At 38.2% G+C, this 21,502-nt stretch overlaps 1 protein-coding gene across 4 annotated transcripts; it reads right to left on the bottom strand.

Moving 5' to 3' along the window:
* Window positions 1-1,657: 1,657 nt before the first annotated feature.
* Window positions 1,658-20,798, bottom strand: mpv17 (mitochondrial inner membrane protein MPV17). 4 transcript variants are annotated; one of them, XM_049590550.1, is made up of 8 exons: window positions 20,678-20,798; window positions 19,770-19,850; window positions 15,767-15,882; window positions 14,616-14,708; window positions 11,602-11,697; window positions 5,130-5,162; window positions 4,489-4,541; window positions 1,658-4,175 (listed from the first exon to the last, which is right to left on the bottom strand). In XM_049590550.1, exons 2-8 carry the CDS (start codon window positions 19,840-19,842, stop codon window positions 4,106-4,108), a joined length of 534 nt encoding a protein of 177 aa, XP_049446507.1. In that variant the 5' UTR covers window positions 19,843-19,850; window positions 20,678-20,798; the 3' UTR covers window positions 1,658-4,105. The 4 variants fall into 4 exon arrangements, with proteins under 4 accessions (XP_049446507.1, XP_049446508.1, XP_049446509.1 ...); XM_049590551.1 differs by having other exon boundaries at window positions 20,674-20,744; XM_049590552.1 differs by lacking the exon at window positions 20,678-20,798 and adding an exon at window positions 20,585-20,669.
* Between the last annotated feature and the right edge of the window lie 704 nt (window positions 20,799-21,502).

Raw genomic sequence — 21,502 nt, forward strand, 5'->3', positions numbered from 1 at the left:
TTTGAGCACCACAAGTGTCATCTATTTCCATCATATTAGAGAGACGGCAGACAGCTCGATAGCGAATATCTCCAGCACTCCACAACTCACACCAAAAAAATCTAGGTTAATAAATAGTACTACAAGTAAGAGGAAAAAATATGTATTTTTGATTTTGGGCTGAACTGTCCCTTTAAGAATTAAAGGTCATTGCCATAGATCCTGAAAAGCCAAAGTGATGCAACGAGTGAAAAACACAATAAACCAGTATTTACATTCTTTTCACATCAATATGAACTAATTTAAGTTTAATTTTTGACCAGATGCCCTATTTACTGAAAGCTCAGATCTTAGCATTTCTAAGCAACCACCCAATCAGATAACTTTTCCAAACACTGGTGTGAACAAAAAGATGAAAAATCCCTTTAAAGTCAGAATGAGTGAGTCTGAATGAGCTGTCCATGGTGCTGAACTGCTGTTGAAAGCCTGCAACTGAACTCATCAGACATGTAACACACAGAGTGTTAAGTTATATGTATCATATGTGGATTAGACCAGCGTTTCTGGGGTGTTTACAAACGTTTTGGCCAAAATGATTCCATAAAAGACAAATAACCTCCCAGGAAGCAACAAGGGTAGACTGTAGCTGCTGATTTAGAGATGAATATAGTGCACTCTCTGCTCTGTATGAGGCAAAGAGATAATATTAGTTAAAATATCCAGACTTCTGCTGACATGTCTGCTAAATTTAGAACCTTTTTGAGAGTTTTCTATATTTTTTAGTTACTTGTTTGAAGTTGACAGGGCTCAGTTGGGGAAAAAGTGGATGTCACATATAAGTTTGTGCACCAGTGTATTTAGATCCAAATTACTGGCTCATTTATATAGCACATAGCAACCACTCAAGCACTTTGCAACAACAACACAGCACAAGCACCCATTCATATGCTGGTGGCCAAGGCTATCATACAAGATGCCACCTACATGCACACTCAAGAACCAGCAGCACATTGGATGCAGTTTGGTGATTAGTATGTTACCTGAGGACACTTCCAAGGACACTTAAACGGCAAGCATGATATCCTTAAGGTATATTCTCATACCTAACATCAGATGTAGTTTATTTTGTTGTCATTTGTTGGTTTATAGTTTATTACTTTTGTTTATGCATATTTGGATTCGGACATTTAAAGACTATCATAAATTATACAATCTGTACATCAACACTGGCCAATAGTTGTTTCTCAGCAGAAAACATTCATGCCATTACTGGTGTATACTCAGTGTCCTGCTGTAACGACTTTAACCGAAACACAGTGTCAGCTCCATCATGCCACGTGTTCATTTGGCAGTACTAACAAGACTACTGTACTGTGTCTTCATTAAAGTAACACAGTGTGATTTTAAAAACACAGCGAGCCTTGGTGCTGAATCAAAAATGGATTCCAGGGGAGGGCTCTTATCCCTCAGGAGGGAAGAGGCTATTTGGCAGGTTTTCAATGGATTCCTCAGTAATGTTCTGCTTTTTTCCCTTGATTACAGCTCAAGTGTGTTTTTGTGTTAAAAAAAAAAGTGTGCAGTTAATTTGGTTGACAGCCCAGCTCAGCAGCCTCCACATCTCCCAACAAACAAACCCCACCCAGCAGTTGGCCACAAAAGTTAGTGAGGTCAAACACACCATTGAGATCACCTCATGGAAAACTTTATTGGCTAATGCACCAGAGACAGCCTTTGTTATTAAAAATGTGCACATTTTGAGTATAAAGATTCAATTGACATTGAATAGTGAAGAAAAATTTGACACTTCAGCAGCGATTGTCGGTACACCAATGAAGTCATGGGTCTGTTTTGTTGTTTAGTGCCATACAGTTTAACAGAAAATGATTCAGTGACACGGACTGCTTAAAAGAGTAGTTTGACATTTGGAAAATACACTTGGTTTCTTACTGAAAAGTATATTTCAAGATTAATAGCACTCTCAAGTCTGTTTTTTTCCCTTTTGTTTTGTTTTATGGTTAGGTGGCTGTGGGTGTGTTGATAGGTTGGTATATATTCTGGAGTATGATTTATTTGTGTGAGGCTTATGTATAGATATTGTGTGTCCAATGAGCCGGAATGTTTGTTTTGTTGTATTTAATGTGTCTGTATAATCCCATGTGGGATGGGTCATGTAAATGTCCAGACATGAAAATAAAATATTCATTCATTCATTCCATCATTCATTCATTCATTGTACAGAAAATATGAAGCTAGATTTAGCAGCCAGTTAGTTTAGCTTAGCACAAAGAGAAAAAGGGGACGCATTTCACTTGGCTCAGTCCACACAGGTACCAAAATCAGTCTACGAGGACCTTTAAAGCTCACTGATTAACACTTCATATCCTTTGTTCTCATTTGTTTAATCCATACAAAAAAATAACTGCAGTTTTACAGGGTCACGGACTATTTCTTGGCCAAGCACAGTTGCCAAGCAACAAGCAGAGACCCCAGGAATTTGCTGCACCCGGTCAAGAGAGGTATGCTGCGTTCCATTTACCTCGGAAGTCGGACATCAGAGCTGGGAATGATGCCACACCAGAGGTTGGAGTTAGGAATGACTTCACACAAGTTGACCACGTCCCTGTACAATAAATCAGAAAACTAATGTTGTTCGCAATACCAGTTCTAACCAGTTTAGCTATTGTTAGCTATACCAGTTGATAACAACAGATAACGCTGTATTTTGCGCATGAAAAGACTGTGGCAACATGTCCATAGAAAGAAGTTGGACAGGACTGTGTGTGCAACTGATGTAATGAGACACAAAAAATACAAAAGTACTAACCAACAACTTTCAAAACTGTTGACGCTTGGAGCAGCCATCTTGGATTTTGAGGTCAGAGTTGGTGAGATTCCTCTGTCTTTCCAAGTCAGAAATCCGACTGGCGTTCCAGTCAAAATTTCCAAATGGGATGTAAGAAATTCTGACTTCCCAGTGCAAATGAAACACACCAACAGCCCAGCAAATGATACTACAAAACAGCAACTTGACGTTTTTTACACTTTGGTTTTTGTAAAGATTAAACAAACTAGATGTCACATACAAATTAGTGAGCCTTGAAGGTGCTGTTTGGCAGATCATATTAATGTTGGACAGAGTCAGGCTAACCGTTTCCACTTATTTCCGGTCTGTGTGCTAAACTAAGCGAATCGGCTGCAGCCTTGTATTTATCATACAGATATGAGCATGGTATCATTTGTTAGCAAGAAAGCTAATAACTGCATTTTCAAAAATGTCAAACTATTTTTTTAACATCAGGTTTTGTTGTGACTCCTTCAGCATTGAAAAGCAAGCGCAGAGACATGTTTTTTTTTTGTTTTGTTTTTTTACCCAACAACTGATGCTTGTTACTTCACTCACTGAAGCCTCAAAAGACCAGAATGCATTGCCACTTTTGCATTGCTCACTTTCTGGCCATTCATAGCAGAAGTCTAAACAGATTTCTTGCCCTTTCCTGAGGGTTGTTGCTGGGAAATGTAGAAAAACAGTTGCTAAAGTAGAAGTGCATAGATGAAGTGGTAAAGACATGAGAGTACACCAAATATGCTAATTACAATACATTATTGTAGAATGCATATTTTGGAACGTACTGAAAATTAATAATAAAAGAGTGGCGGATGAAAACGAGAACCACAGGGGAACATTTCCTTCTTCATAAGACTAAACATGATGCTATTAACCTGTAACAAATGATCCTTTAACATGATTTCAAGTAAGTAACAATACATTAAAAGATAAGAAAAGTTTCCTTTGCAACCAGTGAGTGTTAATGTATGAGTGTGTGCGCGTATGTGTGGCTACACCGTGGCACCACTGCCAGATCCCATTTCCATAAATAACAAACTTTCACGGACATTTATGCAAATGCAAGTTTGACTTTCAAGTGTGAATTTGTCATTCAGAGTAGACAAGCACTTTCTCCCGACCTTTATAAGTGAGTCAGTCACAGCTTTACACATTGGAAATATCAGGAGAAGTAAGTTAGACCAGAACGGCCCATGTCACACACACACTACAAATGAGTGTAAAATCATCATCATCATCGACAACAGCAACAACAAGACAGGCCAGACTTGTTATCATCCTTCACATCTTATTGGCCTTCCAGGTCAGGTAGGAGTTCCAAGCAACAGCAACAATCTGGACGACAGCCAACCTGCAAGCAGGAGGAAATTTTACGTGTTTGATATTTGGTATATTTAAAGCTTTTAAAGACAATAATAATGCTACTTCTTATGAAATTTAGGAAATTTTCAGTTGAAACATGGTTCAAGAAAACTGTGTTGCTTTGCAAGTGTACAAGAAAACTAAAAATCTTTGGTCCATTTTGAGACATTATGATATTTTCAAGACTTCTCCAGGCTAGACAGATACACTGTTTGGATCCCTGTTCTTTTAACTTTACACAGACTTCACATGTCATCAATGCAGCTGATTGTTTGTATGTTAATAAAGCCATAAACTCTTACCTGTGGTGTAGAGGAATGAAGTAGAAATTGGCAATCTGGACGGGGGGCCATAGCTGAAACACAAACATAAAACAGTCAGGGGACCAATTTACTCATATGATGTAGGGATGTCAAGTTATTAATTTCCTAGATTATACAGTTGAACAGTGATAACTTCAAGTACATTAAAATTAAAGTGATGCTTGACAACTGAATAGCTCTGCAAACTCTCCCTTTAATCTTTTTGGCCTTTTCACTGTCTCTTGGGAATTCTCTAGGGTATTTCTTTCAGCGTTTGTTGCTTCGGTGCAGCCACTATCTGAGTTACCCGAATAAACTGCATTCTGTTGAGTGTATAATTTAGTCGTGTGCACATCTTTTGCACAGACTACAGTACCAAAGAAAAAACACCTGTGTGACAGCTGACGTAAAACAAATGATTGCATGGGGCTCTGTTTAGCTCAGTGCAGCCGATCCCAATCAGTTAAAGAATGCTGTGATCGGCACAGTACCGATCTTTAAGACTGAACTGGGACATTGCTGATAATATGCGATCAAGCACAAATGTATACCAATCAATAAGTTAATTTTAACAAAACAGAGACACACTAACTTTACAAGCATACTTCGGTAAAATGGCAAACACTAGAGGAAAAACTTACGTAGTAATTAGAGATCAGGGCGTCTGTGTAGTCCTGTGAACAAAGTTTAAGAAGTTATGATATCAGCATCATAATTAGTCACTTTAAAATCAGGGGCTATCTATCTATCTATCTATCTATCTATCTATCTATCTATCTATCTATCTATCTATCTATCTATCTGTTTCTCTATATCTCTTATTTCACATTCACTGTCACAGACCAGTCACCTGCCAACTGATCATGGTTGAGGTACATTACTTCATGAACATTTCTCTTAGTTCTTTGCACAAAGTTGCTCGCAGTAGCTTAGTGCAAAGGTCTTAAGAGAAAACTTATGTGAGAAAAAAATATGCCATTGTATTGAATGTTACGGTACCGATATTACTTGCAATAAATAAACAGATATTAAAGTGTACCCAGTGCCTAGTCGTCTCTCCTGTATGCAAATGTTGCCAGACAGCTGATTTGTCAAACTTTCCTCCAACTTCCTTCAACCATGCAGAGTAGTACGGCGGCACTAGTTTAATAAACCTCACTCTAATTGCAGATTCCGTCCAATCAGACAATTGCTGCTGGCGAGGGCTCTGTCTAACTGGCCAGAGAGCTAACAGCATGGTGCAAATTAGACAAAGCAGCACCTACAGACAGAATGTAAGTTGATATGTTGTAACTTGTTACTATGTTCAAAATGCAGTGTTCACTGTGCAAGTTGACATCACAGAGACTATAAAAACTGACATATTGTGCAGCCCTAATACAAAGTCTTCTGTACATATGTGTACATAGTAGACATTGTACAAAACTTAAACAGCTGCTGGGCCACTTGAAACTCTTGGTTTATTTCTGAGGACTGAAAAATAGATGAAAGTTGGAAGAAATTCCTCTTTGGTGCACATTAATGTGAAAGGTAACTATTCCTTTAGGAACATTTCAATGTCTAGTGCCTGGCGGGATAAAACAGATACACATTGGCTCTGATTCGAGACTTCTGACTCAATTATACAATCATTGTTGGCCAGAAGTTGCTCATAGTTGAGTTTGTTTTGAAATTTAAACCTCTGTTATGAAACTTTCAGCCTCCTACTCAGGTCTCAGGTTAAGCCCTCCAACATTTTCCATTACTGAACAGTTGAGACTGCCAGTGGGGGACAAAGTGAGAAATGGTGATGTGTTGAAACTCCAGTTGTTGCGGATTTTCAGTCCAAAACAATGCAGGATGGAAGTTTCATAGCCAAAATTATCAGCAGATGTTCCAAGTAACTGTTGAGTAATTGGCAATGATCGACATCTCTATCAACCCCCTATAGATACAGTATATTCTAGTCATATTGTAGTATAGGAAAAGTTAATTTTCCTTTAATGGTGACCATTCACACTGAGGACACATTTGTGCATTTAAAAACCCCCAAACATGGAGGCTAGCTGCCAGCAGAGCCAGAGAACATTAGCTTAAGCAATAAAAGAGTAATGTTTTTCCAACCTGCAACCCTTTTTACCATGTTTTCGTGTCACAGCGACTAATGTGAACAGAACTTTTTGAAACTGGTCCAGTACTGAGTGAGAGCCCTGCGGCCAGCAGCTGCAAAAAAACAAAAAAACAAAAAAAAAACGGGCTGCAAAGAAACAACTCGGGGCAGGTGCACTGTTAATGTGCATGTACAACAAGTGCTTGTTTTTACCAAGTGCTAAGTCAAATTTTACAAGTGTTTGGTTTGTTGTCAGACTCTCTTTTAGGCCTTGTTTAGACATGGTATTAACATGGGTTTTGGGTGATCAAATCACAAGTGGACAGCTGAGACACATCACTGTTCATACCTGTGCCGATCATGTGTCTCCAGCTGACCACTTGTGTTCAGATTTCATTACTGCCTCACGCACAGTTCTTACGTTCACACTTTTGCTAGCTGCTCTGTAGCAACCAGGATTTTAACCACAATACTCAAGTAAACATACTTAATTTCCACCACTGGGCCCAACAATAGAGAAAAATATGCTATTATTGCTGTGAAAATAATAATAAAAACGTATTAATAAAAAGGCAAAATTTGTGTGATCCAGTTAAAGTTCCTTTAACTTAGAAATTTCTATGAGTTTTCGATAAATGATGAAACCAAGGGAGGTAAATCCAGACTTTTCAACCCCTAAGCAAATATGAGAGTTCAGCTCTCTCTCTCTCTCTCTCTCTCTCTCTCTGTCTCACACACACACACACACACACACACACACACACACACACAAAATATTGCCACACAAAATCTCCGATGTCATCTACTTAAAGGTCACCTCTTATGTCCCGACATATAAAAACAACGAGCCAATGTTCCAGTCTTTTTTCTGGAGGTTTTTTTTTTTTTGTTTCAGGGTGAAACTGTTTTCTAATTATGGCCAAACAAGCTACTTTGCCACCTGAGGTGAAATTACCTCTGCTGATCGCTGCGTCAGAGACACGTCAAAATCTTTCCCCCCCACACTCTACAGAAGACCGGACCTTTCTCAGCTCTTTCAGGGGTTTCTAAGCTGGTTGTAAACCGTCTTCAGTTCAGTACACAAGAAGTTATTGCATGTGAATTGGACAGGAAATGATACATGACAACAAATGTCAATTTAAACTGTGATTTTTGGACAATTAAACTTAACAAAGAGAAAGTTCAATATATCTAAGTTTCACAGTTTCAATTATTGAGTTTTTGTTTCCTCACAGCTGTCTCACCACATTCATGTCCTTTGATTTCCTCCTCATTGTGTACAATGTGTGTTCCAGGGCTAACTATCAATTAATTTCATTATCAATCTTTTTTTTTTTATTATTATTTTTGTTTATTTTCAAAAGTAACTGATTAATTGCTGAGTCTATGAGTCATATGCTGAGTCATCCCCAAACTTGAACTGTGGAACTGAATTCCCATTACAATTTGATAATAAAATGTCATCAAAGTTTTCCATCTAAAAGTCCAAACGTAAAAAAAAAAAAAAAAAAAAGAAAACAGTTTATTATTACACAAGACAAAGAAATCAGGAAATCTTATTGCCTGAGATTTTTTCTTTCAATCAATTAATTGACTAAAGCTCTCGGAAGTCATCTCAGTGGAAAACTGACAGAAAAAAGTATGTTCAGAGATGTCAGTATACATACTATACTTGACTTTTGACTGACTGTGCTGTTGGTGTACACTATTTCCCCACAATGCAATGCACAAAGATGAGCTGCACAAGATATTAGGACAAGGTAAGGTAAAGTAATAGTAATAATTTGGTGTTCTACTAACTCTTCACCTATCGCCATCATCATATCAAACCTTTGATTTGTCCACTACCTTGATTTCTACGCAAATACCTGCAAAACCACTTCCATCAAGTGCACTTTGTGTTTAATCCTAATAAGCAAACGTTGTAACATTCTCAACTAAGACTGTGAACATGGTAAACATTATACATGCTAAACATTAGCATGTTAGCATTGTCATGACTCTGGGTGTGTTAGCATGTTGGTGGTAGCATTTAGGTGCCTAAAGTACAGCTTCACAGAACTGCTAGCATGACTGTAGACTTGTTTTTTTTAATCATATTTGAAATGAGGGCCTAAGGATCGATATTTCTACAGATTGTAAAACCATCTGAGGTACACTGGTAGTGTGGGCTATGTAAATAAAATTGATGTGACTATAATACATACATAATATTGGCATGTAGTACAGACCTGGGAGACAGGAAACTAGTCCATCTGCACCAGACTCTGCAATCAAGCAAATCTTGTACCCATGTGGGCTGGGCAATATATCAATATTATCAATATTAAGATATGAGACTAAATATTGTCTTAAATTTGGATATCGTCATATTAAAGTGTTGTATTTTCTTGGTTTTACAGGCTGGATTACAATTTACCAATCTGTCAAAAATGTCACCAAGCACCAAAAGTCAACCTACAATATTGTCGCAATATCCATATCAAGGTATTTTGATCAAAAGTATTGTGGTATTTGATATTCTCCATATTGCCCAGACCTATCATACTGACATCTTTAAATACATGTAATACGATCAGTTTGACAGTGTGTATGAATACACACATCCCTGGACTTCTATCTTCCTGAGAACACTCATTAACAAAATGTATTCTCTACCTTCCTTACCCTAAGCTGAACTATCACAACAGAGTACCTTACCCTTACCCAAACCTAATTTTAACTTAGCCCTAAAATAGGCCTGGGAAGCAGTGAGGTACGGCCAAAATGACCCAATTGTCCAAAATGTCCTTGATCTTTAAGTTACAAATGTGTTGTGGTCCTCATTATGTAGCAAATACGAAAACACACACACACACACACACACACACACACTTGATTACACTTGATTATTATTAGCATGCAGTATAGACAGTGTCAGCTATTGGAGGTTTTTGTTCTGTCACAGATTAAAAACCGGAGACAGACAAGAAGAACAGGTGGGTTAATAGGCAAACAAGTAGTTCTTGATTGGACCTGTGTTAGACTTTAACAATCAGAGCAACCTGTTCGGCGAGCGGCTCCATTAATTTTCATCTCACATTCCCTCCATGCCAGGCGGCCTTGTTGTAATGAGCACATTTGTCATTTATTTTCTGTCCTTTCTGACATTTACCAGGTCGGCCTTTCGGGTCCAACGCGCCTCCTTTTGTAAATAATTGATGGTGACCAGCGGCACGTTGGGTAAGCAAGGCGGTGACGGACGTTTGAGCAGCTGGCACAAAATGACAGTTAGCTCTGACCTAGCATACAAATACACACACAAACCCGCACACACACATTCATATGAAGGTATGAGTCACCCCAGCTATTTCCACAGCCCCCCCTCCCCTCTCGCCTCTTCCTCCATCACAGGAAATAGTTTCTAATAATAAGGAGAGGTGAGTGTTGGAGGTCAGATACTGTAGCTACGATGAAAACTAAACTTCCTCTCTGTGTACTCTCATTTACTTGGGCTGTGTTCATACAGACTAAATACTGTTTGTGTCAAGTCTTAAGTATCAATATAAAATATATATCAAGTTAAATCATAACAAAGGGGAATCCAGTACCGACTTAACATACAAAAATGGGTTTTTCATGACTTGTTTTGTCAATATTGCAGCTGAAACCACAAAGAAGAAAAGAGGTGACAGGCAAAGATGGTTTACTTGTACGCAAAATTACAACTTTTTATCTGGAATTTTTAAAAAATCTATGTATTTTTTCAATGTTATTGCTCATAATTCAAGTTTTAAATGCGTCTATCTTAATTTACAGTGATTTCTTTATCAGTAGGGCTTGGTAATGTTTTAAAAATTACGATACCAGTACCAATACCAAAACCCTTAAAATGATAAAGATACCAACAGAGTCATTCAATACCAATGATGTGAATGGAGTGGCGTGTACTATACTTCTTTAATATTTTCATAGCATCTCGGCACACTGAACCTCCAATGCTGTCAACAGGCCGAACTCTACTTCACCAAACCACAGACTGAATGGGCTGCAGCTGCTGTTGCAGGAGTGTGAGCTCCACGCCGGGTACAGAGAGTCTGTCCCGCTGCACACACAGTGACACGGCTAACTGTTAGCATCACACAGCTAACATTACCCTAAGATTATTAACAGGTTTAACGACAGAGTCGAGTTGTTTCCATGTCACTGTGAGTTCGTTTGGGACTGTTTAACAGCTCTGTGTTGGTTGTTAGCATTGCTGTGTTAGCTCACATTACCTGGGCAGGCGTTGAACTGACTGGTTGCCGAGAGGAGAGCAGCTCCAGAGACAGCAGCTACAGAAAGTTTGGTCATGTGGTGGGGAACTGGGACAGTTTGGGATTAGACCCCCGGTGTAAAAATGATCCATCATTTGACAGTTCGATGGTATTTGGTACTAGGTTATTTCGGTTGATACTTTAAAAGTATCGAGTACTAATACTCAGCCCTATTTTCAGTGACGTTTACTATCCAAACCGACATCCATCAGGCTCTAGAGGAGTACACACCTCTTCACCTTTAAAACAACATTCATAGAGGAAAGATCAGGAGAGGACAGATCAGGTCAAACAGTGAAATTTAACCTAAAGTGGAGAGTATTTTGAACCACAGTCTGAGAGTTTTTTCAGGTTCAGCTAACCAACGTCACCCGGCATTTTTTTCAAATCTCAGTAACGCAACACAGGAATGCTCCTAATGATGTAAGGATAACAATATAAATGCTTGTTTCTGGGTGTTTGGGGGCTGAAACCTTTCCTATAAAGCACTGGTGTATGGGAGGGAGTCAGGCAAACACATACTGTATCTAATGAAGGGCGTCCGGTCCACCTAACTGCGTCAGAAACTCTGGAGAGCATATGAGGTAAAATACAAACTCCTCAAAAAAGAAAGCACAAAGGATCATACCCATCAGTTGAGAGTGCTGACGGCTAAATACTGTGACACAGGGGGAGTCATATTGTCAGGTATACACAATGATGTGACATAGAAATAACTCACTAACTCACCCTCTTGAGCTTGGTGACATTCTCCTCCACCGTCAGTCCGTTCAGAACACCAGAGATACCGAGGAAAGCTCCCAGGAAACACGGAGCAAAACACAACTACAAAGACACATAAAAACACAGTGAATTTCAATGTTCGAACTACAGTTCATACATAATAATTAAACATATTGTGTGCTTAAAACCCCCCCACAATTTCACACATATTAGAAAGACGTTTTGCAAGAACTCAGGGTTTATCTGAGTAATCTGAACACTTACTATTTAAGATTAAGAGAATGATACATTTTCATTGGGTGCAGTTTACAGTAAATGCAATAGACTCTTAATTGTTAAAATTATAATTGAAACTGTCTAGTTTTTAAGTTAGATCATTTAAGGTTCTTTGTGATGTTTCTCTTAATTAAAGAAAAGAGGGACTCGCTATACATAGTGAAGTGAAGCTACACTTTTTTTTTTACACCATATAATTAGGGCATTTTAAGTTTATTTCATTTCTACAAAATAATCTTGGCCAACAGATTTGTTTCTCTGTCACCTGGAAGTGTGACAGGTTACATAAACTCAGACTTTTATTGTGATCTTAACAAAATAAATACAACAAAACAGGTCTTCAGTGGATCAGCTCAAACAAAAGAAACCATTTCTGCAGCTGTGTCCTCAGTACATGAAGGCTTTTTTAGAGGCTAAAGAAAAGATCAGATGCATGAACTGAAGCAGAATGATGGAAAAAAAAAACATATTTACTGTACAGTGGATTTTATGCATTTCATGGCCTGAAGTAGGTCTGACGCAGATGGATGCCACATCACCTCAGATCTTTCAATGGTACTTCAGTTGATAGAGGCAGGGAGAGCAGCGTACAGTGTGACCATGTAGCTACTCAAGCGGAGGAGTGGACCCTTTGCTTCAGTAAATATTTCAGTAGAGGGGAGATGTTGAAAGCTCTGAAGTCTTGTTCTACATTTGTCCTGCTGCACTTTGATTGAATCAAACACCAGAGGGCAGAATAAAGAGGGGACACCAGCCTCCTCTCTTTTTTACATTATCTGACAAAGAATTTAGACGAATTTTAGCATCTACTGTACATGCATTTAATGATAAAACCTATAACAGATTGTAGCAAATGTATGCTGTAATGTAAACATTACCATTCCCATCTACGAGTTGCTACAAGCACCCACATCCGGAGCCTATAAAGCTGATGGAAACACACTGACAGGTTGCTACAAAACACTCATATTTGGAGCCTATAAAGCTGATGGAAACACACCGATGGGGCGCTATAAACACCCATATTTAAAACCTATAAAGCTGATGGAAACACACCGATGGGGCGCTATAAAACACCCATATTTAAAACCTATAAAGCTGATGGAAACACACAGATGGGGCGCTATAAACACCCACATTTAAAACCTATAAAGCTGATGGAAACACACTGATGGGTTCCTATAAAACACCCACATCTGGAGCCTTTAAAGCTGATGGAAACACGGCAACGGGTCGCTATAAAACACCCACATCTGGAGCCTATAAAGTGGATGGAAACACACCAACTGGTTGCTACAAAACACCCACATTTGGGGCCTATAAAGCCAATGGAAACACACCGACAGGTTGCAACAAAACACCCATATCTGGAGTCAATAAAGCCAATAGTAACACACCGACGGGTGGCTACAGAAGTCCCACATTTGGAGCTAAAAAGCCAATGAAAACACAGCAATGATTCACTGTAACATAGTCCAAGTCCAACATAACTGGAGCCCATCTTTGCAGAAATATGTTGATCTGCATTTGCGGTTTAATTTTCCTTTGTGTAAACTTGTTTCAGTCTATGAGTCCATGAATTTGGGTGGGTGAAAAATGCTCCTCTCCAATTCAGTTATCATTCCTCTAGCAATCAGCAGAAGTATGTAGCCTATATCTTTGGTCTTTTCCCATTTCATTTTGGGATAGCACTCCAATTAAAATCAACACAGAATCCATCGGGATGGTAATTCTCAATGATTTTTCAGTCTCCTGTTTTATATCTTGTCAAAATCCCTGCTGTGCTGGACAGTCCTAGAAATGATCTCCAGTCATCCCACATAAACCTTTATAAAAAAAAAAGCTAATGTTTATTTTCCAATCAAATTCTTTCAATAAATGACTGTTAATGTGGCTACTCATACAGATATACTTCCCATTTCTATCCTCAATAATACATTTAATTCTAACTCCTATTTCTCTTTCACATGGAGGGCATTTTATGCTGTGTCAGCTGTTAAATATCAGCAGAAATGAGAAATATGGATTTTACTGAGTGAGTGTTTTTCTGTTACCATAATAAAATGCTTTTCAATAACTGTTGTGTCTCGTTTGATCTTTTCTCACTCTGAATTGCATTTAATGTAGTGCCTTATTTGTTGGTATTGAAGAAGCTAATTTGGGAGTAATGTGACTGATTTTGGAGATGGGCAAAAGATGTTACTGATGTCACTGCCCTGATTTATTGTGCTCTACATTCTTTTTACTTTGAAATGTACTGTAATAATTTCATTTTCATCTGGTCATCTCTCATTTATAATATGAATGCCATTAAAAAAAATAAGTACAACAGGTACAATGATTAAATTTATGTAAAAAGGGTTAGACTCCTGTTGGTCCTTCATACTCACAGCTCATCAGCTGTATAGGGAGGAAGAAAGGGGGAATCACAGGAAGTGCAAATAAAAGGAGAAACAGTCAAACTGTACAGTCTGCTTCGTCCCAAACTCTTGACAAAATTCGACAGAGTTTCCTCCCGTCAGCACAACAAAGAGTCATCTGTCAGCCTCATATGGGGAAATTGTATCATCCACCCAGTTGGGCACAATTAATGAGCTGAGCCCTAACAGTAGTTTGTGTGAATCATTTATCACTGAGCTTCTTTCCTTTTTGTTTCTTTGTTTACTGAATGCACTGTAGTTGCTTTAGTTTGCCTTTACCCAGCAACAACAGGTAGTAGAAGAAGAGAGGAGTGCTTTTCTCACCTGGTCCACCAGCATTTTCTTCATGGCTGCACTTTTAGTTCCTCCGACCACCAGTCTGTCCAAAACTTTGTACCAACTGCCGATTACTGGACCCTTTGTTAGAAAACACAGAAATTATGAATTACACAGCTTCTTCTCTCATAAATATGAATTTTTAATGTGTTGTTGTTGTTGTTGTTGTTTGACAAACATTCCAGTTAACTACATATCACTAAAGAAGCCTCAAAGGTTTTCTGTCCATAGCTTCACTCCTTTGACGACTGAATTCAAGCCACTAAAATGAATACATTATTAATGTGGGGAAGACTGATACATGATGTATGAGTTATGAGACAGTTGTGCCTCCCTAGATGAATGAGCAAACATGTCTTAGTGTAACATGACTCCTGTGTGTGTGGTTGAAGAGCTGTTTTTTCTATAATTTAAAACGACAAGGCAGCTGATTGGCGGAACGTAAGACGATTATGGAAATATAAATAAACTTTGCTTACGCTGCAGTGATGTCAAAATGAATTGTGCAGCTGTCAAAGGACTTGAATGAGTGAATGTGCACACAAAGGCATAAAGCAACTCTATGCAACATGGGTAAGCATGTACGCACATAATGCATGTGATGATAAGTTACTTACAGATCTACAAATTCCATTTTCGATGCCTTTCAATGTAACTTTTTTCCATTAATGTCTTCATTTTGCTTCACATTCTCTTTCTCATGTTTTACAAAAGACACCCTCAAAGCCCATATTTTTATTTAAAAAAAAAAATCAATGCCCTATTTACACCTATAGTGTCCAGATTATACTGTATCTGCTGCAACCTTTCATTTCAGTATTCAGTGCCCTATTGAAATCAACTGACTAGGTCTGTGAGCTTGTGTTAGACAGCCAGTAAATGAGTCAATAATCAAAGTTTCATTATTTATCTCTTTGTCAAATGTATGTCATTTTCATGTGGTATCACAGCTGCAAGCACAGACCATTTGAACTCACTCATCATGGCTGAATCATTTAAAGTTTTTTCTTTCACTTTGTGAATATTTAGAGAAGTGTGTCACTTATTTTGTTTATGACAGAATAGAATCAATTAGATAATCACAAAACTTGCCAAACTCATTACTTATCATTATATCTAGTCAAGAGGTCACTTCTTACCACAAAGAAGAAACCAATGCTCATCATCTTGGCCGTCCGCGGCACGTCATGATGAGCCAACCCTCTTCTCTCAATCACCTGCTGGGATATGACATCACCGACACCCACCAAAGACCCTGGAGGACAATCAGATACTGAACAGGTACTATACAGGTGATATTATTCCTGTAGATGTTATATTCATATATATTGTGATAGTGTATGTATCAATGCTTTTTTGTCATTTTCATCACATTTTAATTATACGGTACATTTAAATAATATTGTAATAATACTGATAACAGCAATTTTTGGTCACTATAAATTCATTCATTTTCCGTAATCACTTATCCTGTTGGGGGTTGCGGGGGGCTGGAGCCTATCCCAGCTGACATCGGGCGAGAGGCAGGGTACACCCTGGACAGGTCGCCAGACTATCACAGGGCTGACACATAGAGACAGACAACCATTCACGCTCACATTCACACCTATGGAAAATTTAGAGTCACCAATTAACCTGCATGTCTTTGGACTGTGGGAGGAAGCTGGAGTACTCGGAGAAAACCCACACTGACACGGGGAGAACATGCAAACTCCACATAGAAGGGCTCCCCCACCCCAGGTTTAAACCAGGAACTCTCTTGCTGTGAGGTGACAGTGCTATCCACTGCAACACTGTGCGGCCCAGTCACTACAAATGTGACATGAAATTTTCATACAGTTTCATCTCTACAACAAACACATAACATGATGAATATAACTACTTTAGGTACCATTTCCATTTCTCTGGTGTGACTATGGTGCTATAAACGGGGATAATAATGCTGTAAGTTCCCATGTTAACAAAAGGACATTTAAAACATCAGCATCAGCAGACCAGAATGCAATGCAGCCAAGAAGACATTTTATGTTTTGCTGTAGGGGCATGTAGCACACAGCTGATAATTCTCTGTGGGCTTGTCACTACAAATGACACCTTTCATATAACACGTAGCCATTTGATCCATTGGCAAAGCAAAGTATTGATTAGTGGAACTTAAAGTGCACTAAACAAAGCCACAGCTGTCAATTTAACTCCTTTCAGAGTGATATTTAGTGCTGTAGTGCGAGGATCAGGATTTCATTGCCCCAGGATTTAACTGACTGAACTCTAGACAAGCCTGTGAAATCTCAAAGGGATGACCGTAATGGAAGGAGGATTGACGGAAGGGCCAGTTTACGATCTAAGGACGTCACAATAACCTGATAGCTGCTAAAACTCTCACGCTCAAAAAGACATAAACTGCAACAACAAACACACAGTGGACACTATAGACCAAGAGCAAAGGGACTGATGTTTGTGTGAAGAGTAGCATGCACGGTGTTAAACTAAAATGCTCAATTCAAATTTATGGAAACAAGAAGACACATCTCAAACTGCAGATATTATACTATTATACTATATTATATGCCCCAAAATTGTTTCAACACAAGTTAAATCCTGTTATTTTAAACTAAATATTCAGTTAGGATAGTCAAAATGGACTGCAGGCATTCTCTGATCTTAAATGTAAATCAAACCATTTATGCTGCAGTGAAGATCTTTTGCCCTTAAATAAAGGTGGAAAACCCCACTAACATAATGCCACCCACTGCAGCCCACATGCCACAGTTTAAATGGCATGTGTCATAGCACAGACCCAGCTGAACAGGAGCCAACCTTTGCTTAAAATGTCATGGGAGAACTAATAAAGCTAGTTAGGGTGACAAAGGTGGACACGCACTCACCAAAAAATGTCAATTGTACATCCTGTGAGCAATAAATACTTTGTCACTTTGACTCAAGCCTCCCTGATGGGAAGTGAAGCACCAAGAGAGCTCAGGAGCTTCACTCAGTATCGTCAGCACTTCGATGTCTATTAAACCGCTCAAACATCCTTGTTGTAATAAAGTTAAAAGTCGTTTGGTTTTGTTGGTCGCATCAGTCACTGTGCTTCCTATTGCACTCAGTCAATCTCAATGAGAGGTCTGTATTAGTCCGACAAGAGGAGTGGCCAGACTCTAAATTGCCCTTAAGCCTGAATGGGAGCGTGAATGCTTGTGTGTCTCTAAGTGCCAGCCCTGTGTTAGTCTGGTGACCTGTCCAGGGTGTACCCCGTGTAGGAGCTAAGCCTCGATAGATGCCACAGCTTCCCTGGTTGTGTTAAGACAACAATCTGCAGGTTCCAGTTGCCAAACAATCAACATGTTTAATCATACCACCAATACAGGTTGAATAAATGTCCATTTCTTTATCTTTAATCCAAACTGAACACACAGCACATCGCCCACTGTCCTGCACCACAGCGGTAAAAACCTTTTGCTCTTCCAGGATGAAACACCAGACGTCAACAATGTTGTTCCTACCTTTATACACTAATGTTCCAAACATCAATACAGCGCCACACAGTGTACATGCATAGTAAATACAATTAATGTCTGTTGAGTGGAATGACATGTTTTGGCTCTTACACCCTGCCTCTCATCCAGTGTCAGCTGGGATAGGCTCCAACTCCCCACGCAACAAGTAGTTATGGAAATTGAATGAATTTTGTTTTTATCACTATTGAATACAAGTAAGAGCATTTTAATGCTGTAGTTTGTCAATGTGGAGCCAATTTTAGGTACTTTGTATTCTACTAGGCACATCAGCAGTATAGCACTGCATCATATCATAACAGCATATCATATGTTTACTATGGAAAAAGAATCATCGGCATAAAATAAATGCAGTGGAGTAAAAAGTACAATATTTCCCTCTGAGATGTGGTGGAATAGAAGTATAAAGTAATACTCAAGAAAATTACAAGCATGTCAAAATTGTACTCAAGTACAGAACTTCTGTCAATCCTGGCAAATGATGTGCATCAGTTCAGTCAATTGGAATTATACTTTGCTTTTTAACTGTTCATTTATTTATAATATCGTGCTGATGCTTCTTGTTATTGCATTTGTCTCCTTTGTTGCTGTATCTCTACAAATTTCCCCACTGTGGGACTGTTCAAGAATGATCTTACTGATGAGCACTGTCTCCATCTAGTGGTGATCTAACAGCTATTACACTTATAGGTACATTTTTCAAACACTTGCACATTAAACAACTGCTCAGAAATTCTGGACATGGGATGAGTTATATATTGCAGAAGTAGCATATAAAGATAAAGTCAGATTCATAAAACCTGAACATGTTGTCCTACATATCACCGACTTTGAAGGAGAAGTGACCTTAAAAATTTCTACACATTTTTTTGGACAAAAGGGTCAAAGGTCGGGGGTTTTATTTCCTGAAAGTGTTCTCCAAAGGCTCTCTGGGAAACTGCTTGAACTACAGGCTTTATTTCCTTTCTAATAAATTAAAGACTGTTGGAGCTGTTGTTGCAGTTTCTACAAGTGCTAACAGTGATTTTTATTTTAAATTTTTTGTTATTCTTGTTAACGGATGATTGATTTACTCTTCAAATGTAAAAACCTAAACCTAGTGCGTATAATTATGTCATTGGAGCATCTTTTCAAGTTAGTCTGATTGCATATGCTGGTTTTTGTTTGTAGAAAATACATTATCTGCATGGCAACTTTATTAACAAGGTCACCAGGACCAAAACAGGCATCTTGTAGGTGTGAATTTTGTCTGAGAAAAACGAGAAAGTCCTGTAATCAGCAAGGGTCTTTTATTTTCAAATTAGTTGTTCTATTAATAGTCACCTTCCATCCATCTCAAAGCTGATATTGATTAGGAAACATGAAAAGACAGACCGTGGTCACTTGGTTCAAAGGTCTTTTTTGTTGATTCTGAAACTGAGGTACATTGTAAACTGGTCCAAAGGTCATATAATGTGACAAACAGCTGAACATTTTAACCCCCTGTTTCTGTTATTTACACTTTATCTTTCCCCAAAGAGTGACTTCAGCTGTATTTCTGCACGTATTAAGTTGCTTATTGATTAATAACTTAATTAGGAAATTTGTCTGCTGTGTTATGGAAATGACATGTGCATGTGAAACCTACCAGCAGTCACTATCTGCACTGTCCAGGGGTATTTGGCCATCAGCACTTGGTAGGATCTCCACAGGGCCGCCATTCTCCGTCCTGGGAAGACAAAAACAGATCAATCTCATTAAAGAGACTGCAAAAACAGGATTTTCCCACTAACACACCCCGCCCACCGGCAGGCAATGTGATTCAAATCAAGCGACCCGGCAAATAAGCGCCGTTGTACTGCCAATTATGGCATGTCAATTAGTTTCAGTAAGTAGTCTGCTTCTTAGAGGTGGCTATCATTGACTAAACATATAATATACTAACCTTTTTACAGCTAGCATGCTTTCTTTCACCATTTTGGCAATGAGAGTTCATTTAGCAACACTTTGAGTACATACTTTAACGTCTTGTCCACTTAAGCTGCTGGCTAACACCCCCACTGGATGAAACTGCGCAATTACAATATTACGATTCAAAGTTAATTTTTAGTTAAATTACGTCCTTCTCTGTGAGTTCTGTCAGAGCCGAATTAAAGAGTGGTTTCAAATAATTTAGGTAAAACTCAAAATGAGGTTCTGATGTATAAGTTTATTGACAAACAATCACGAAAACTTTAAACTGTGAAGTTTTTGAGTGCGATTCTGTCTGAGCCTAGCTGAGCTAAACCTACATCAAGTTAAGTGCTGCGTCTTAATTAACGTTAACGACGTTACAGCCGGTTGTTTATAGCTAACGGCTAGCTTTACGTCTGTAACGTTAACAAGTTGTAAACCAAAGTAACTTTTAACCGTATTATTCACAGTGTTTATTTAACTGTACGAGACATCCAAGCTGCTACCTACACACAAACACAACTGTCCCGGCTTGCACCTCAACTTCAACGTCAATTAATACTTAGTATAATATGAATAAATGTGATTTAAACGCGTACATGCCTGTGAATGAGCCCGGCTTCACTGAGTGCTGCTGGTGATGCCTTCACGTCCCCGCATCTGCTCCGAATTGTGGCCTCTAAAAACCATCCGAGTAAAAAGCGTGAAGTGCTTTGTGTTGAACCCTTGTCCTGGTGCAATTTAAATATTAATGAGGTCACATTTTCTCCAGAATCAATCAAACAGTATTACTTCAAAGACTTTACTAATTATCTACTGTACTGTGCAAAACAACACTTATTATTATTATTATTATTATTGAAGGTTAAAAAAAAAAAAAGTTATCACTTGTTATGAATGATGATGACAAAGTGTGTACTATTGTTGCATTTTAATCTTATTAAAGTTGTTTTTCGTATTGAAACTGAACGCTATTTTGAGTCTCCTAAATTTGTGACAAATAAGAAATCCACAACAGCAGATATTTACTCAAAGATGTTTGTTTGATGAAGTCTGACATAGAAGTAATCCTTGATTTTTATTTGTCATTATTTTCCTTCTTCTCCTATATTATAATTATTTAATGTATATTATTATAATTTAATAAATGAATGAAATTAATAAGTAAACAAACTAAAAAAAAGTACTCCAAGTTTTATCCAAAGACATAAACCATGTCAAATTAATTTCCTTGCATATTAATTGCCAAGTACAAGATACTACATCATGTTACTAAATCAGGAAACATCATTAACAGATTTTTTAAAATTATTTTACACATAGCAGTGAATAAAACAACAAAACCATATGATAGTGGGTTAAATTGTTAGTCTACATCTTGAATGCAATCTGACCCTTTAAACAAATGTTGTACCCTTCTTTTCATAC

The sequence above is a fragment of the Epinephelus fuscoguttatus genome, linkage group LG11 (genome assembly GCF_011397635.1).
Source record: "Epinephelus fuscoguttatus linkage group LG11, E.fuscoguttatus.final_Chr_v1".
Lineage (NCBI taxonomy): Eukaryota > Metazoa > Chordata > Actinopteri > Perciformes > Serranidae > Epinephelus > Epinephelus fuscoguttatus.